This window comes from Quercus suber, unplaced genomic scaffold, assembly GCF_002906115.3.
Source record: "Quercus suber isolate HL8 unplaced genomic scaffold, Cork oak 2.0 scaffold_453, whole genome shotgun sequence".
Lineage (NCBI taxonomy): Eukaryota > Viridiplantae > Streptophyta > Magnoliopsida > Fagales > Fagaceae > Quercus > Quercus suber.
This window is the reverse complement of record NW_027069904.1, coordinates 601170-619769: the sequence shown is the minus strand read 5'-3', so window position 1 is coordinate 619769 and position 18600 is coordinate 601170. Positions and strand designations below refer to the sequence as shown.

General features: G+C 37.3%; 2 protein-coding genes and 1 pseudogene across 2 annotated transcripts; all 3 read right to left on the bottom strand.

Moving 5' to 3' along the window:
* Nucleotides 1–7083: 7083 nt before the first annotated feature.
* Nucleotides 7084–7842, bottom strand: LOC136062790 (putative germin-like protein 8-1). The gene is made up of 2 exons (XM_065762339.1): nt 7731–7842; nt 7084–7259 (listed from the first exon to the last, which is right to left on the bottom strand). The coding sequence occupies exons 1-2, from the start codon at nt 7840–7842 to the stop codon at nt 7084–7086; spliced, it is 288 nt and encodes a 95-aa protein (XP_065618411.1).
* Nucleotides 7843–12533: 4691 nt separating this feature from the next.
* LOC112005438 (putative germin-like protein 2-1) lies at nt 12534–13912 on the bottom strand. The gene is made up of 2 exons (XM_024037685.2): nt 13727–13912; nt 12534–13191 (listed from the first exon to the last, which is right to left on the bottom strand). The coding sequence occupies exons 1-2, from the start codon at nt 13836–13838 to the stop codon at nt 12656–12658; spliced, it is 648 nt and encodes a 215-aa protein (XP_023893453.1). The 5' UTR covers nt 13839–13912; the 3' UTR covers nt 12534–12655.
* A 2355-nt stretch (nt 13913–16267) lies between these two features.
* On the bottom strand, nt 16268–17591 carry LOC112005432 (putative germin-like protein 2-1; annotated as a pseudogene).
* Between the last annotated feature and the right edge of the window lie 1009 nt (nt 17592–18600).

Sequence of the window (18600 nt, the reverse complement as noted above, 5' to 3'; positions counted from 1 at the left end):
CCTTGCACACTTTCGGTACTGCCAACCCAGCGCTGCAGAAGAAGACATGGTATAAGGTCAATATGGATGCTGCGTTCTTCAAGAACACCAAGTCCGTTGGTATTGGTGTCATTGTACGTGACCATGCGGGTGTCGTGCTTGCTGCTTTGAGCATGCAACTTCCGCTGCCACTGGGTCCACTTGAAGCTGAAGCCAAAGCAATGGACGTGGCCATCTCTTTCGCGAAGGGCATTGGCTTACAGGAAGTCACGTTCGAGTCAGATTGTTCAGTTCTCATTGGAGCTCTCTCGGACTATCAAACTTTCACACTCAATGCAAAAAATCAATCTCTCTCTCTCTCTCTCTCTCTCTCTCTCTCTCTCTCTCTCTCTCTCTCTCTCTCTCTCTCTCTCTCTCTCTCTCTCTCTCTCTCTCTCTCTCTCTCTCTCTCTCTCTCTCTCTCTCTGAGAAAAGAGTAAATAGAAGAGTATTTCTTATTGAATGAAAAGAATGAATCAAAGCATACAGGGTGCTCTGCTTTTATATGTACAAGCTGAGCATAAAGAAAGAAACTAACTACTACACGTGTCTAACTAATTAATCCGTGGATTAAGGATTTTGTTAGAATTAGTTGAAGCCTCCTTTACACGTGTCTTGACATTTCTCTTCTTAACCACCTTAAGTGATTTCTTCTTTATACAAAATGATCCCGTTTTCTTCAGCTTCTCAACATTCTAAACACTCCCCCTCAAGATAGCCGTTGCTACTGTTGTTGATTGGCTATCTTGCAACTGTGCTGAATCCACCTTAGGTCTGTAAATGTCAATCATTCCCAACTTCATTACCAATTTAGAGAAGGCTGGAAAACCCAAAGGTTTAGTAAGAATATCTGCATTTTGGTTCACACCTGCTATATGAAAAGTTTTGATTATGCCCCTCTGAATTTTCTCTCTAACCAAATGATAATCTATTTCAATATGTTTGCTGCGTTCATGGAAAACAGGATTAGCAGCTATGTGAAGCGCTGCTTGGTTATCACAATACAACAGTGCTGGTCTTTTGTGCTCTACTTGTAGGTCCTTCAAGAGCTGTTTCAACCATACAATCTCACAAGTGGTTGATGCCATGGCTCGATATTCAGCTTCTACAGAACTTCTAGAGACTGTCCCTTGCTTCTTTGACCTCCAGGAAATTAAAGACTCTTCTAGATAAACACAATAACCCGTTGTAGACCTGCGAGTGTTGAGGGTCATTTTTGTAAAGCCAGCCCAATCCAGCAAAGCAGGCAATAAGAGTGGCAGGTATAGAATAAGACTGTTAGGCCCAAGCGGTAGGAAAAATAGAACACAGGCCCATAACATGAATAAATGGGTCTTGAGGAAGCAAATGGGCCCGGAAAGAGAGAAATGACACCGATGGGCAATGTATGGTATGAAAAAGCGAGAATGAGCCGCGGCAGGCCCAAGGCAATGTAAACAAAGAAAGTAGGGGTTGATGGCAAGCCCATGAACCCCAAGGATGAGTATGAGGAGATTGGGCCGGGGAAGCCCAATCAGGTTAATAAAAGCCCATAGGAAAGCAAAGTCAGTAAATGGGCCGAGGAAGCCCAAGGAAAGTAAAAGGGCCGCAGGCCCAAAGGGAAAAGAGAAAGGGACAATGGAGCCCATGAGTAAGAACACCAGTAGGCTCTCTTAAGCCACTGGAGGAAAGAAAGGAACGGCAGGCCTGAAAAGAGGCCCAGCAGGAACAAAAATCGTCACGGCAAGAAAGGCCAAGTAACACGGTGGGAAGCTAAGGCAATTAAAGAATTAGGCTGAAGAGAACACAAAGCCCAGTACTCGGTAAAGTCCAGACCCTATGGGGTGGGAAATCAGAGTAACAGCTTGGGAAAAGCCAAGAACGGATGACTGGCAATGCAAGCAAAATGTCCAGTACACGGCAGATGCATGGACAGTAGGTAGACTTCGGACATAAACCACGCACAAGGCCCAAGCACCACCAACCTGTACCCAGCCAATACAAGACATGGTAGGGTCATGGGTCAGAGGTAAGAGGACATGGTTTGGAGGTGGGGAGAGGGGAAGGCCTGTTTTAAGGTTCCTGCTCAGACTCTTTTGGGGAATACGTCCTGCTGGGATGGCATATCGCCCAAAAAAGGCAAGACTGAGTGGGAACCAATAAGTGCATGCCATGAGGGATAGAGAGAGAGAAACATCACCGCGGCAAGGCAAGGTGCCGCGGTGGACTAACAAACAAAACGTTGTCTGTGTCTGTGACAGAGGGACTCGCAGACAGAACAGTAAGGGTCTGCGAGTGCGCCCAGACCAGACGAAAAATGGTTAGGGGGTAGAATAGTAAAAAAATTGGTCACGGCAGGCACTATAAAAGGACGCCTCTGCCGTGTGCAAAAACAACAACAAGCACGAGAGCGATACAACGCAACTTGAAGAAAATACTCTGTAACTTACTTAGAAGAACAGAGGAGACATAATACTAAAAAACGACCATTGTGGAAATTACTAAAAAGACTAGAAAATAAAGAAAGAAAGAGAGAAAAAAGGAGCAAGTGATAGTGGCATGCACCGATAGGCCCCTTCCCTTCTCTCCCTCTTGAATCCCTGTCCTCTTCTATAATTATTTTGGGAAGTGTCCATTTAGGTTTGCCTCCCTCAAACCCATTAACTTCCGTGGCAGGAACCCCGTTTCCTTTCCTCAGAGGTTAATTGCGTTGAGAAGAGGCGTTCTTCTTCTTTAGCCTTACTCTTGCGGACAGAACTGAATTTATTTACATAAGCTGTGGATTAAATCTTTATTACCATCTGCCCTTACTATTTATTTGTCAAAGATTGTTAAATGTTATTGTAGTTCGGTCATTTCTTATTAAAAGAACTATCTGGTCATTCCAAAATACGTGATTTTGTTTTATTAATTGTATCTGTCTGCCGCAAGCTTTTCTCTGGAACAGCTCAATCTGCGGTAAGCACTCTCCTGGCAGACGAGGCATAGTTCGCGCACAAACCGGCCAAGTTGAGTTCCAGTTGGCCTAGTCTCGACTCCTACAACCCAGAACACTTGGGCCTACATTCACAAAGGGGCAGCCCGGCCCAACATAGCAAAAAAGGCCCCCACAGCGAGTATCCGGACACCCTGCCCAATCTACATCGCAGAAGGCTTTTAAGTGCAAATCTAAATTGCTGGAAAGGAAAAGACCTTCCCCTGGTGACCCTTTGATATATTGAACAATCCTGAAAGCAGCCTTTAAGTGAGGCTCTCTTGGTTTACTCAGATATTGACTAAGCAAATGTACTGCATATGTTACGTCTGGTCGTGTCATGGTAAGATACATCAATCGTCCAATAAGCCTTCTGAACTGTGTAGGATCCTTCAAAAGAACTCCATTGGTTTTAGACAATTTAATGTTCTACTCCATAGGTGTATTGAAAGGTTTAGAACCAGTCAAGCCAGTATCCTACAATATCTCTAGTGCATACTTCCTTTGGTTTAGAGCAATTCCAGTCTTACTCCTAGCTATCTCAATCCCTAGGAAGTATTGAGCAGGTCCCAAATCTTTGAGCTTGAACCTGGTATCTAACATGCCTTTCAAGTGAGTAATGTATGACTCATCATTACCAGTTAAGAGTATATCATCTACATAAACCAGTAATGCCACAAAAACAGAAACCTTAGTATAGGTAAAGAGGGAATAATCAACTTTAGACTGAACAAAACCCAATTCCAAAATGGTAGTAGATAGTTTGGCAAACCACTGCCTTGAAGCCTGCTTTAAACCATAGAGAGACTTGTTTAATTTGCAAACTAGAGGACCTTGAAACTCCCCCTTACCATCAATAGATTGCTCCCTCTGCACATGTGTTCCCCCCTTGCTATGAAACCCCAAAGGAAGAGACATATATACATCTTCAACCAAATCACCATGCAGAAGCGCATTATTGACATCAAGTTGAAGAACATGCCATTGTTTCACAGCAGCCAAAGCAAGAACCAATCTGACAGTGATGAACTTAACCACCGGAGAGAAAGTTTCATTATAATCTATCCCTTCCTTCTGAGTATACCCTTTGGCAACCAATCTGGCTTTGTGCCTGTCAATAGTACCATCAGAATGGTACTTCACCTTATAGACCCATTTTGAACCAATAGCAACCTTCCCAGGTGGAAGATGAACAACAGACCAAGTATTATTAGCTTCAAGTGCATCAATCTCAGCTTGCATGGCAGCCCTCCAATGAGAAAATTTCACAGCCTCATGATTGAAAGCTGGCTCAGAATGTGGATTAGAAATGGAGAAAGCAAAAGACTTATAAGATGGGAAAGCTTGGCATAGGAGAGATGACATCTAATGTCATAAGGTTGGCCAGAAGTGGGAATAAGAGCAGAGGACTGACACAAGTAATCTTGCAAATAAAAAGGAGGTTTGTGAGACCTACTAGACCTTCTAAGAGCAGGTTGTGAACCTGAGGAAGACAGATCAGTAGGTGGAGAGGTAGTGGAAGGCAGATCAGAAGTAATGTGTTCAATATGAGAACTAGAAGAAGGATTGACAATGGGTGAAGGAATAGACAAACTAGACTCAGATGGAACAATAGGAGTGGAATTATCAAGTGGGGTAGAGTTTACAAAATCAAGATGTTCAGTATTATCAAAGATAGGATCAGGTTCACAATCAAGGACAGGTTTAGGAAAAACAAGAAAATCTGAATCAGTTGAAGGAGAAGTAGATGCAAAAGGAAAAATTGTTTCATGAAACACAACATCTCTTGAAATGAAAGAAGTATTGCTGTCAATATCCAGAACTTTATATCCTTTAATGCCAAATGGATATCCTATGAAAACACATCTCTTGGCCCTAGCATCAAACTTATGCCTATTATGTGGAAGTGTTGAAGCAAAACACAAGCATCCAAACACCTTTAAGTGAGCATAAGAAGGAGGTTTCTTGAAAAGCATTTCATAAGGAGTTTTGTGGTTTAAAGGAGAAGAGGGAAATCTATTGATCAGATAAGCTGCAGTTAGCACACAATCACCCCAAAAATGGACAGGTATCTTGGACTGAAACCTTAATGCCCTAGCCACATTTAAGAGGTGTTGATGTTTCCTCTCGACAACAGAATTTTGTTGTGAAGTTTGGACACAGCTTGGTTGATGAATAATTCCCTGTTCTTGATAAAAAGATTTAATCACAAACTCAGCAGCATTATCTGATCTAATGATCTTGACTTTAAGGTCAAATTGCCTCTCAACCATGGAACAAAAACTTCTTAAAATTGATTGAGAGTCAGACTTAAACCTTAAAAGATAAAGCCAAGTACATCATGTATAATCATCAACAATAGTCAAGAAAAATCTATAACCATCAACAGTAGGAATAGAAAAAGGCCCCCAAATATCAATATGTATTAAGGCAAAAGGACAATCCACAACATGTTCACTAACAGGAAAAGGTAACCTTTTCTGTTTTGCCAAAAGGCAGACCATACAAGGTTCATTATTATTATTACAAGAAACAATAGGCACAGTTTTATTTAAAATGTACAACTTCTGATCAGAAGGATGTCCCAATCTGTTGTGCCAAGTATGGGTTTGAACAACTGATGCAGTACATGGAAAAAGAGAAGTAGGTTGAGAAGAACACTGTGTTGCAGTGTCTTGAAGAATGTAAAGTCCCTGGTATTCTCTACCCAGACCAATCATCTTCCAGTGAAGAAGGTCCTGGATAAAGCACATATTTCTAAGGAAAATAAAGCAACAAGTCAGAGACTTGACTAGCTGACTAACAGAGATGAGATTGAAATTGAAAGAAGGAACAACCAAGACATTTTCAAGGATTAAATGTTCTGTGATATTGACAGTTCCTATATGGCCGACTAATGCAGTCTCACCATTAGGTAATTGAACATAGGCCTCTATAGTGGAAGTTATACTAGACAACATAGTGATAGAATGAACAAAATGATCACTAGCTCCAGTATCTAATATCCAAGTTTTGGAAGAGAAAGCTAATCTATTAACTCTCTGAGATGAAAAAACAGAATGAGAAAAGTCTAAGGTGGAAGTGCAAGAAGAAGTTATCACTTTACCTGTGAAATTAGGCATTAAAGGATGCTGAACCATGGCCTGAGAATGAAGACCTGTTGCTACCACATTAGCTGCCTGATGAGGACTTCCAGCCTGAGATCTATCCAAAGTCTGGCTTTTCAAGAAGAACATCAATTGCTGGCATTGTTCTTGAGAGATAGGGCATTTCAAGACATTATGCTCCATAGCACCAGTAGTGGCTACTGAACCAGAATTGGACAAAACCAATTGATCATTCCCAGTGAAGTTGGAAACTTGATTTGCTGAGGAAGATTTTCCTTTTGGCTTGTATCCAGGTGGATAGCCATGTAATTTGTAACATTTTTCAATTGTATGCCCTTGAATGCCACAATGACTACAAGTTGGCCTCTCCTTCTTGTTTCCATACCTGTTCCCTGAATTATACTTAGTATGTGCATTAGAATACAAGGCAGCTGCCTCAAACTCAGAAGAAGATGAACCAATTATCTTCTGCATTTCCTCGTGAAGAACCATAGAATACACCTTATTCAGATCAGGCATTGGATCAGCCATGAGAACTTGAGTTCGAATTGGAGCATAGTTCTCATTCAGGCCCATTAAGAACTTCATCACACAATCTTTCTCAAATTTTTCAGTCAAAATCCTCATTGCTCCACAAGAACACTCAGGCAAAGGATCACAATTCATCAATTCATCAGAAAGTGTTTTGAAGTTAGTGAAGTAATCACTCACCGAAAGATTGTTCTGAGAAATGTGAGAAATTGCCTTCTGCAGTGAGTAGATCATGGTAGCATTACCTTGAGCAAATCTGTGCTTCAGATCCAACCAGACCTGCCTAGCAGTCTCGTTGTACATCACACTAGATTTGATGTTCTTGTTCACAGAGTTGTATATCCAAGAAAGAACCATTGTGTTCGCAAGAGTCCAAGCTTTGTACAGTGGAGAATTGGCTTCTGGTTTACTGATAACTCCATTGATGAACTCAATTTTGTTCTTGGCAGTGAGAGCAATAACCATTGCTCGTGCCTAGGATGAATAATTGATACGTCCAATCAAAAGATCAGTGACCAGAATGGAACCAGGATTATCACCACTCTTCAAGCAGTATGGATTGGTATTCAATTCATTAGAATCTGAAGAACCCACTGGATCTGGAACAGGAAGTGAAGAAGTTTGATCAGCGGAAGCCATTGTTACAGGCTCTGATACCATATCAAAGTTTCACACTCAATGCAAAAAATCTATTTCTTTCTCTCTCTCTCTCTTTCTCTCTGTCTCTCTGTGTCTCTCTCTGTGTCTTTCTTATTGAATGAAAAGAATGAACCGAAGAATACATGGTGCTCTGCTTTTATATGTACAAGCTGAGCATAAAGAAAGAAACTAACTACTACACGTGTCTAACTAATTAATCCGTAGACTAAGGAGTTTGTTAGAATTAGTTGAAGCCTCCTTTACACGTGTCTTGACATTTCTCTTCTTAACCACCTTAAGTGATTTCTTCTTTATACAAAATGATCCCGTTTTCTTCAGCTTCTCAACATTCTCAATAGATATTATGTATACGAGTATGTGAACAAATATTTACTGAAGCAGCATATAGTCATGGTTTTAACATTAAGCCTACAGGGTGAAAATTTCAGTAATAGTATACATGTTTGAGGCTCATTTTGTACCTTGACTGTTTGTGTCAGCGATGCAGAAATCTTGGAGAGGGCTAGGATCTGATGCCAACGCAGCAATGAAAAACCATGCTAGAAGTCCAGACAAGAGAATGGAGGACGCCATCTGCAAATTCTATATATGTATAGGAAGCTTTAAATCAATGGAAGTGTAACTGAGATTTTAGTTGTGAAAGACTTATGTATGTAGCTTCCTATACATAAGGTGTGGGCTGAGAGAGTATAGTGCAAAGACACGATATAAATGAAAATCAAAGAAGAGTCTCCATGACAGTGCAAGAATCGGCAGTATTGCAGTGTGCCTGCAAGAAGAGATAAAGTTTATGATATCTAATGTTCCAATAGCCATTTGAGGGCCGGCTGACTTATGTGTCCTGCATGGATGGTAGATGTATGTTGCCAAGTCCAAGTTTGAAGGATGGTACTTAAAAAATTTGGTTTAGAATTAATGTATTAATATTATACTAAATAATGGGTTGTTGAAATCATCAACGAAAATGAAAAAAAAAAAGGGTAAAAACAAACAATAATAAGGAGGTGAATGTATGAAGTTTGATACGTTAAAGATTACCTGTGAATTCAATTGATCCTACTTTCTTTATATTTCACCAAAAATATTTTTAAAATAAATTCGATTAAATTATTTTTGTGTATTAGTCTCTTATTCTTTTATTTGAAAATAATTTAATTTGGCACAATGAAATTAACTTGGACAAGTTTGGCTTCAAAACGGTTTGATGTTATCTTTTCCAACTCATTATGTGAAAAATTATAAAACTATTTATGTGCACTTTTTAACAAATGCATGACTCATTAAAGTGTCATATGACTACAACTCTACATGGATAGTCTCTTCACATGCTTTACCATATAGTAGTTTAAAGGAAGATAACTTCAAATTTGTTTGGAGTAGAACATTTTCCATTTTTATATCATTGAAAACTATAATGAATAGTTGTAAATAATTGAAAAAGTTTAGTTTTAAACTAGTTTGGAGTTATCTTCTTCCAATCCATTATGTGATGATTGAAAAGATGATCCACGTGTAACTTAGTCACATGGATTTTTATGAGTCATATGACTTTTTATAATAATATATATTTATAGTTTATAAATCGCCACATAGTGAGTTGGAAAAGATAACTTTAAATTGGTTTGGAGTTAAATTTTGTTAGGTTTTAGATCTCTATAAACTAGATTGTTTAACCTAATTAATTAACCAAGTGAATATTTAGGTTTATTATTCAGATCTAGGTTAACTTAAAACAATCATATCATGCAAAGCAATGGATAAGTAAATAACAAAACGATATGATGATCTAGGAAAACCAAACTAGTAAAAAACTTATGGATGATTTAATTTAACTATCCTTAAGGTAAAAAGCAAATCCACTATAAAGAATCGAAGTTTACAATAAGACTTAGACTACTAATATCCTATTACTACCACATGTAGAATTTACTGATACGACTATATACAAGCTTCGAATCCACGAATTCCTTCTCTATTAGGCCTTTGCAACACAAGCACCCACATTTGTGACTTTGAAATTCCACTCAAAAGTTTTGGATCTCCTTAGATGTTGATCTAGTATGAAACAACTTCTATAACACCGGATCTTAAGATTCTTCAAGAAAAAATACCGATAGAAGACTTTAGAGAGTTTTTGGGTACAAAACTCAAGATCTACAAAAGAGGCACAAGATGCACTCTAATTTCTCTAAAAAACTCTAAAACCCCTCTTAGGGTTAGCTTATAATGTCCTTTAAATATTGGAAAAAACGGCTTGCAATTTGGGCTTCAAACAGTCAAGTTATGTGCTTTTTATGTTTGCTGATTTTTTGATGATATATAACTTTTGACCGATCAAGTACCAATCAAACGGCTTTCGATCGATCGAGTACCAATCAAATGAAACAGATTGTAACTCATTCTATTCCTCTCGAACTTGAGTTTTTTTGTCTTGGACTTCAATATAGACCATTCTAAACCAATGAGACTTAGTTTTTGTCATGATTTGCCAACATTACAAACTCAAAACCTAACAAACTTTTTCTGTAAATAATTTTGACTGGATGTGCCTCCATACGTATCTACATGGGTCACGTGAGGTTTACTATGCTTATAATGAAAGAAATAATATTATTATTCTTCATTGGTAACTCTTATTACCTTAAAGGATATTTTCTTTTTAGAAAGTTTTTCCCAAATTTTTTTTTAAATAAGTTCAAAATGAATTTTTCACAGGGGAAAAAAAGCATAGAGGATCAATATTGAGGGGGAGTTGTAAATTTGTTTGCTTAAGAGCTTAAAGGCTTCATATATTTTGTCATTTTGTTTTTAAAAGGGGAGTAGTATTGTGACTTGATCCGAATTTGCTTAATTTGATGTATTTTGAATACAATCCTATGTATTTAAAGTTTATTGTAGATTAGTCCTTTTTTTTTCCCATGCTATTCTCTGTGTTTAATTTGTTTCTTCATGTTTAGGAAGGGCTGTTTCTTGCCTCATATAATAGTGAAAGCTCGAATTTGTGTGAAAATACAAGAGTTTGTTTAGACTCCCAATTAAAAGTTACGGCTCGGTTGTTTTTACTCTAACTTAACTAAGTGTAGAATAAGAGTAAATGTGAGCGAACATGTGATAAAATTACTCTAAGCCATATTCAACAAATATCAACAATAAAATGAAAGCTAAAAGAGTAGGGAAGAAGGATGCAAACACACGATAACACTGAGACATGTTATTGAAAAAGAAACTGAAAAACTCAGCGAAAAACCTTTCCGCCGCCCTTTAAGTAGTAAATCGATTCACTAGAGAATAAGTTGGAGTACACGGATAACAAAAAACCCTTCAAGCCTAGTTTACCTCATGTGCTTGAGCTCTCCAAGTAGTAAATCGATTAACTAGAGAATAAGTTGGAGTACACGGATAACAAAAGACCCTTCAAGCCTAGTTTACCTCATATACTTGAGCCCTCCAAGCTCCAGTTACCAATTGACTTGACGAAACCTTGTCTTCTCTAGTTTTTCGGATCACACAATTTAGCCCGATTACATCTGCCAAATGATTGGCTCCTTCCAATGCTTCCTAGTAGCATCAAAACCTCACTTTACACTCAGATTGGGTGTGGTAAGTGTTTGGGCTATCAACATCTCAAGGATATGGATATAGAGAGGTAGGAGTAGATGAAAACCACAAAAGATTGTGTAGATAATTTGTGGGTATGACAATCTCTATTTCTCAAGGATAATTTTTAGGGTTTTCTCTCTGAGAAGCATTCCCTACAATATATGGGTAATGAGGGTATAAATAGTGTGGGTGAAGACATGTTGGAGCAAATATGTCAAAATAGTGAAACAGAATGTTTCGTGGGTATTTTGCAGGAAGACTTTACCTGCGAATTACTTGCGAAAACCAACTATCATGACTCTCCGCATTCCAGTCATGTGCTCTGCACGTAACTCACTTTGCGGGATAGCTTTTTACGAATCTTCTTGCGAAATCCACTTGGTCTTCAATGAGAGCTTGAGTCTTCACACTTTCACACACACACAACCCTTACAATAAAATCTCACATAAAATATAGGGTAAACTTGATTGAACAAATTACAATCAAATTTAGTACGGAATTAAAGCTAACACAAAATAGTTGTAAATAACAACTTTACAAATAGAAAGTACAAGTTTTTATCTATGATTTATAGGCCTACTCTGTTTTCCATTGACTCGTTGTTTTGTGATATTTGGTCATAGAATAGAATTACCAAAAGGGGGAGATTCTTAGATTACTGACTGAATTCTTGTGTCAAAGCAAAGTGTTAGAAGGGCTGCAATTTTTGCATTTTTGGTTTGTTTTAAGTCGAGTCAAGAAGCATATTGAAGATTTCAAGGTATAGAAGACTCGGTCGAGCGAATTCATATTTGCTTGAGTGAATCTCAGACAAATTTCACAAGACCTTACTTGACCTTGTTTGAAAGAAACTTAAATAGAGTGTTTGAGAGACCTTAATTTGCTTGACATTTGCTTGAGCTAAAATTGCATGAGCGGTAAACAGTCTTGTTGTGCCTCTTGTTTAGCCTTTATTTATTTTTTATATGTATATAAATCAACCCTTTTGAGAGAGAGAGAGAGAGAGAGAGAGAGCCATATAAGAGCATATCTTAGAGTCAAATCCCCATGAACTTTAACTGCGAGATGAAACTTAATTTTTAAGTATTGTTCGTCCAAACCACAAAGAAAACCTCAAACCTATAGTTGTAAGTTCATTGATAGAAAAATTCTGAGGAGCTCTGGATGACTTGATGTAGATGAGGATCAATCGTGTACAAGAAATCTAAAGTTATGGGGTCGCTCTGATAGAAAGTCAGGTGGGGACTTCGTTGAGGATATATGAATAGTCTAGTTTCAAAGGTTTTGTAAGTAGTCTATTGTAAATGTTTCTCCTATCGCTGTTTTTCTATCGGTTGGATTCTTCGTAGTGATTTTCCTTTTAAGTAGTTCTCCGTTGATTTCCCACTTCATTAATTACCAGATTGTGCTTTTTATAATACTATTTTTATTAACATTGCTTTTAGATTTGGTGATTGATTACTGTGGTGTGAAATTAAAAAGATTTCTTAAAAATATATTAAATGAGAAAAAAATAGAAGGCTGTTGAATGTGGTTCTTAATTTAAAGTATAATATTCTAAATGGAATGAAAGAGGGACAAAGGAAAGTATATAAAAAGTGTATTTTATTAAAGAAAATCATAAAGAAACAAAAAGAATCATAATAATAAAATTACAAATGTAACAGAACAGTAAAACAATACACACAAACTTCCAATGAGACTATGACGCAAATTGACACTCATACAAAAAACGGGAAGAAAAGTAGGCTCTTTGTCATAATTAATGGAATAATCATGGCTTGTCTAGAACTTAGACTGGATATAGTTGATAACATTGTTATCCACTTGGAAGGCCTTCACTAAAATGTCACTAGGAATGTGAGGCTTGGACCCAAACACTGTATTGGCAATTGTGATAACACCAGGGTTTTGACTGCTTAGAGCAGCAATGGCGATGGCACTTCCATTACCAAAATTTCTTTGATAGTGAATGAGACCAATTGGGAATACAAACACATCACCCTTCTGTAGCACCTTCGTGATAAGGCGGTTCTGAGGATTAGATGTGACAAACCCAACTTCAAGGCTACCTTCCAAGACAGTTAAGATTTCGGTGGCACGAGGGTGTGTGTGGGGAGGGTTAATACCCCATGGTGCATAGTCAATGCGGACAAGAGAAATGCCAAGAGAGTTGAGTCCTGGTATTTGTACAGCGGTCATTGGGGTCACCTTTGAACCTGCGGGGTTTGATGTGTTGCCTGCTATATGAAGTCCACTGCTTGAAAAGTCATTGGCATCAACCATCTTAGGATCCTTGCAAGCCAAACCATTCAGGAACACTGCCAGCAAGCATAATATTGCAAATAATTAAGAAACATGTAAGCCATTTGAGTAAGCCAGAATATATAATATATAATGGGTACTAAAAAAGGTTAATGATTGTCTCATACAACTTATTTCACATGGTCTGTACACATCCCCTTTCCACATTTAATTGTTTTAAAACTTGTATTTTGCGTGTGCAATTATGGTTACTGTGTGTACAAGTATGTGCAAAAAAAAGTGTGAACAAACATAAACCAAACCATTCAGGAGCACTGCCACCAAGTATAATATTGCAAATAAGAAAAGGGTGAGGAAGATCTCACACAACTAATTCACATCATATGTACATGTCAACTTTCCATGTTTTAAGCGATTTAAAATGTATACATTACACGTGCAATTGTGGATATTGTGTGTAAGAGTATGTGACAAAGGCATATGAAAATATTTACCGACTGGCAAAGCAGCTACTAGTTATGGTTTTAACATTAAGCCTAGATAATGTGAAGTTTTCAGTAAAATTATACATGTTTAAGGCTCATTTTGTACCTTGATTGTTTGTATCTGCGACACAGAAATCTTGGAGAGGGCTTGGATCTGATGCCAATGCAGCAGTGAAAAACAAAGCTAGAAGTCCGGACAAGAGAATGTATGAGGCCATCTGCAAATTCTATGTGTAGGAAGCTTTAAATCAGTGGAAGAAGGCGTTCTATACTCTTTATGGAGATAAAAGAAATTGAGATTTTAGTTGTGGAAGACTTGTGTTTGTAGCTTCCTATATATAAGGTGGAGGCTGTGAGAGTACAATGTAAAAAGACAATAAAAAGGAAAATCAAAGAAAGAAAGAGTCTTCAATCGGTGGTACTGAAGTGGGCCTGCAAGGAAGGCAACTAAATCAAGTTATCAAATGTTCCAAAAAATCATTTGAGGGCCGGTTGTGATGTATGCCACCAAGTCCAAGTTACAAGAACGGTCATAAATGCTTCTCTTCGCAAAAAAGCTTTTTTATTTATTTATAATTTTTAGTATGAAGATGTATCAAATAATTGATTTGAAATAATCAACAAAAAAGAGAACAAGTTCAACAAAGCAAAAATGTAAATTTATGTGCATTCCAGTTACTTCAATTGAAATTTTTTTTTATTGTTGAATAAATGATTTGGGTTTGATTATCACTTACACTTAAAACCAATTTGTGTTTTGGTCGATAATATAAAGCAGTTATTTGGATCGGACACAATAAAAAATTATCTCTTATCTATTAAAAAAAGAAGATGAATTTATCATTTATGATGTTTAATATGTTAGATGACCGGCGAATTGATCGTATTTTCTTGTTACAACATACAATGAATTCCATTAATCACCGCTATCGAAGCTGCTTGGATGGATCATTTATGAGCTGAGTGTGTTTTACCTAACTTCTCTGAGGTCTTAAGTCCCAGCCCAAATGATGAACTATACGAAGCTATTGGCATGGCCATAATTGGCAGGGTAATTACACAGTATAAAAGTGACGACTGACGAGGCATAAGAGTTCTACTGAATTACTTAACACAAGCTCTGTTAGAAATTAACAGTAACTCTTTTAGCTCTAGAAATTTCCATAGTTTCTCTTAACCTCTCTCTCTCTCTCCGAAATTCTCTTGAGCTTACCGCATGCATAATTTAATCTCAGCTACATATTCTTTAACTTGTCTAGAAGGTAGGTGAAAGGAAGTTAATTTTTACCAACCGTTCGTGAAAGACAATAAAAGAATGTGCAGGAAAATTCAAAGTCGGTGAGTTAACCGACTTTAACCATGTATATATACGTGGAAGTGGTTCTCAGTTTGTGTGTCATATCCAACCATCATTAGTAGAATTAAAAAATTTGCTAGCTAATCAAGAAGTGTTGGTCAAGCAATATTGAAGATAGAGAAGGTAGAGAATGTAGGGAATTCAACCCAAAATTCCCAAAACGTGGGAAACAAAAATAGAGAAAAACACACATCAAAAGAAAAATAATCACATGCACAAGACAGTATTTACGTGGTCCGGCAATTTGCCTACGTCTACGGAGTTGCAAAAATTTCACTATTATCAGGAAAAAATACAAAATGCGGTTATAGTGTTTCTCTCTCTCAAAAACAACAAGAAGATTGAAACCCTAATCACCAAAAAACCGGTTTCTATATCTTGTGCATTGGATTCACAATTGGCTACAAAATAGGCCAAAATTTTTTCCCGGGGGCATCGCCTCCATTGTGGAAGAAGACGAAGAGATGGCACTTTTAGTGGTCAATCACAATCAAGCAAATTACAAAAAGCATTGGGTCGTTGACTCAAGATGTGCAAATCACATGACTGGTGACAATGAAAAATTGCAAACCATGTCCAAGTATAAAGGAAGGAAAGTAGTAGTAACAGCTAATAATACAAGGCTGCTAATAGCTCACATTGGTGAGATGATAATCACCCCTCACAACAATGATAATCAAGTACCTTTGAAGAAGTTACATCATGCGTCTGGAGTGAAGAAAAATCTGCTTTCAGTCATGCAACTAGCAGATGAAGGTAATTAGCTGTTGTTTGGTCCAAAAGATGTTAAGGTATAAAAGGAGCTAATAGATATTGGTACACCAAGCATGGAGGCCCAAGCCATATACCGTGGATACCTTCAGTGATCTTTGTTGAAACTTGATACTAGAAATCATAGGAGCAATCCTTACAAAATTTTTGTAGCACCCAATGGCTTGTTGCATACAAGGATCATTCATGAAGAAAGTTCGTGTAGAAGAAATCCAAAGTTGTTGGGTCGCTATGCCAGGAAGTCAAGCATGGTGTTCGTTGATGATACATAATTAGTATAGTTACAAAGGTTTTGTAAGTAGGCATTTGTAATTGTTTCTTCTATGGTTGGATTTTTTAGAAGGTTGGATTCTCTTGAGATTTTTCTTTAAAAAGGTTCTCTATTAATTTCCCACTTCATTGCCGTGCCTTTTATTCTATTTTCATTATCATTGTTTTTAGATTTGGTGATTGATTATTGTGGGTATGAAATTAAAATGATTACAGAAATCCATATTAAAATGAAAAAAAAAAATGCTGTCAAAAAGTGGGGAGAAGTAGGTTCTGCCTTATAATTAATGGAATAAATACAGCTTGTCTAGAATTAGATTGAATATAGTTGACAACATTGTTATCCACTTGGAAGGCCTTCACTAAAATGTCACTAGGAATATGAGGCTTGGACCCAAACACTGAATTCGCAATTGTGATAACACCAGGATTTTGACTACTTGAGCAGCAATGGCAAAAGCATTTCCATTACCAACCTTTCTTGATAGGAGGCCAATTGGGAATACAAACACATCACCCTTATGTAGCACCTTTGTGATAAGGCTATTCTGAGGATTAGACGTGACAAACCCAACTTCAAGGCTACCTTCCAAGATAGTTAAGATTTCGGTGGCACGAGGGTGAGTGTGGGGAGGGTTGATACCCGATGGTGCATAGTCAATACGGACAAGGGAAATGCTAGGAGAGTTAAGGCCTGGTATTTGTGTAGAGGTCATTGGGTTCACCCTTGAACCTGCAGGGTTTGATATGTTGTCTGTTATATGAAGTCCACTGGCAGTGACCATCTTAGGATCCTTGCAACCAAGACCATTCAGGAGCACTGCGCACCAAGCATAACATTGCAAATAAGAAACATGTAAGCCATTTGAGTAAGTCACAATATACAGGCTACTAGAAAAGAGTAATGATTTTCTTACATAACTTATCTCACATCATCTGTATACATCCCTTTTCCACGTTTTAAGAAAATTAAAATATGTACATTGTGCGCGCAATTGTGAATATTGTGTGTAGGACTGTGTGAAAAAAGAATGTGAACAATTATTTACGGACTGGAAAACCAGCTACTAGTTATGGTTTCAACATTAATGGCTTGTTTGGAAGTTTAGAGAGGGAGGAGAGTAGAGGGGAGTAGAGGGAAGGGGAGTAGTGGGGAGGAGAGTAGAGGAGAATGATTCACCTCCACCTTATTTGGATGTTTTTAAAATTAGTAAGGGGGAAGGGAGTAATTAGCCCTTCCCCTTGTATAATTTTGTTAATATAATAAGGTGGAGTCCAAACCCCTCCAAACTCCTCCAAACCCCTCTCCCTCATTCTTTAAAAAACTTCCAAACAAAGTAATTGCATTACTCTCCCTCCCTCTACTCTACTCCCCCTCCTTTTTTAAACATCCAAACATGCTATAAGCCTATAGGGTGAATATTTCAGTAGAAGTATACATGTTTAAGGCTCATTTTGTACCTTGACTGTTTGTATCTGCAACACAGAAATATTGAAGAGGGCTAGGATCCGATGCCAATGCAGCAGTGAAAAACAAAGCTAGAGGTCCAGACAAGAGAATGGGGGAGGCCATTTGCAAATTTTATGTATAGGAAGCTTTAAATCAATATTGGAAGAAGGCGTTCTATATAGGATTATAGAGTAATTGAGATTTTAGTTGTGAAAGACTTATGCATCTAGTTTCCTTTATATAAGGTAGGGGCTGAGAGAGGATAATGTAAAAGACACAATAGAGAATGAAAGAAAGAAAGAGTCTCCAATTAGACTGTGCAAGAATCGGTATTGCAGTGTGTCCGCAAGAAAGGGACATAAATTAAGTTATCTAATGTTCCAAAAACCATTTCGAGGGCGGGCTGTCTTATATGTGTGCACCAGATATATGCCACCAAGTCCAAGTTACTAGGACGGTACATAAATGCTTCAGTTGAAACCTTATTTATTTATTTATTTCAGAATGTATTAATTTTTTTTTTTGAGGGAAACAAATGTATCAAATAATTGATTTGAAATAATCAACGAAAATGGAGAAAAAAGTTAAACATAAAGGTTAATTAATGAAGGTGATAGGTGAATTTATCCTATTTTCTCGTTAGTCACTACCGTATGGATGAGTTCCATTAGTTACAACCATCAGATTTATACATGTTATGCCGGCTCCAAGAATTTTTTTAGAGGGTTTATTAAGAAACTTAAATTAAATAAAATTTAATAATTAAAAAAAAAAAAACTTGAATCTTAATATGGACCAAAACATGCGCACGCACATACACATGCATACATGCAAATACATGAAGATTTATAATCCTATTTTATGAGTTTTCATATTTTGAAACATGATGGTTTATTATCAGTTGTCATTATTTATTGTCAATGTGGGTAGGTGTGACCATTTTATTTTGTTAAGTTTGTATAACATTTTTATTTTTATGCAATTGTCATTATCTAATTATCATTCTTTTCACAAAAATATTTTAAACTAAATGACAAAACTCAACATGCTTGTATTGTATTAATTTTTGACCCCTATAGCCATATTTATCCATACATAAATAATACTCAAAGTGTTTACTTAACTGATAAAA

Coding starts and splice junctions, on each gene's coding strand:
- LOC112005438 (XM_024037685.2), bottom strand. CDS start 13,838: ATGGCCTCATACATTCTCTTGTCCGGACTTCTAGCTTTGTTTTTCACT. Junction 13,192..13,726: donor CGCAGATACAAACAATCAAG/GTACAAAATGAG, acceptor GCTTGCTGGCAG/TGTTCCTGAATGGTTTGGCT.
- LOC136062790 (XM_065762339.1), bottom strand. CDS start 7,842: ATGGCGTCCTCCATTCTCTTGTCTGGACTTCTAGCATGGTTTTTCATT. Junction 7,260..7,730: donor CGCTGACACAAACAGTCAAG/GTACAAAATGAG, acceptor ATATGGTATCAG/AGCCTGTAACAATGGCTTCC.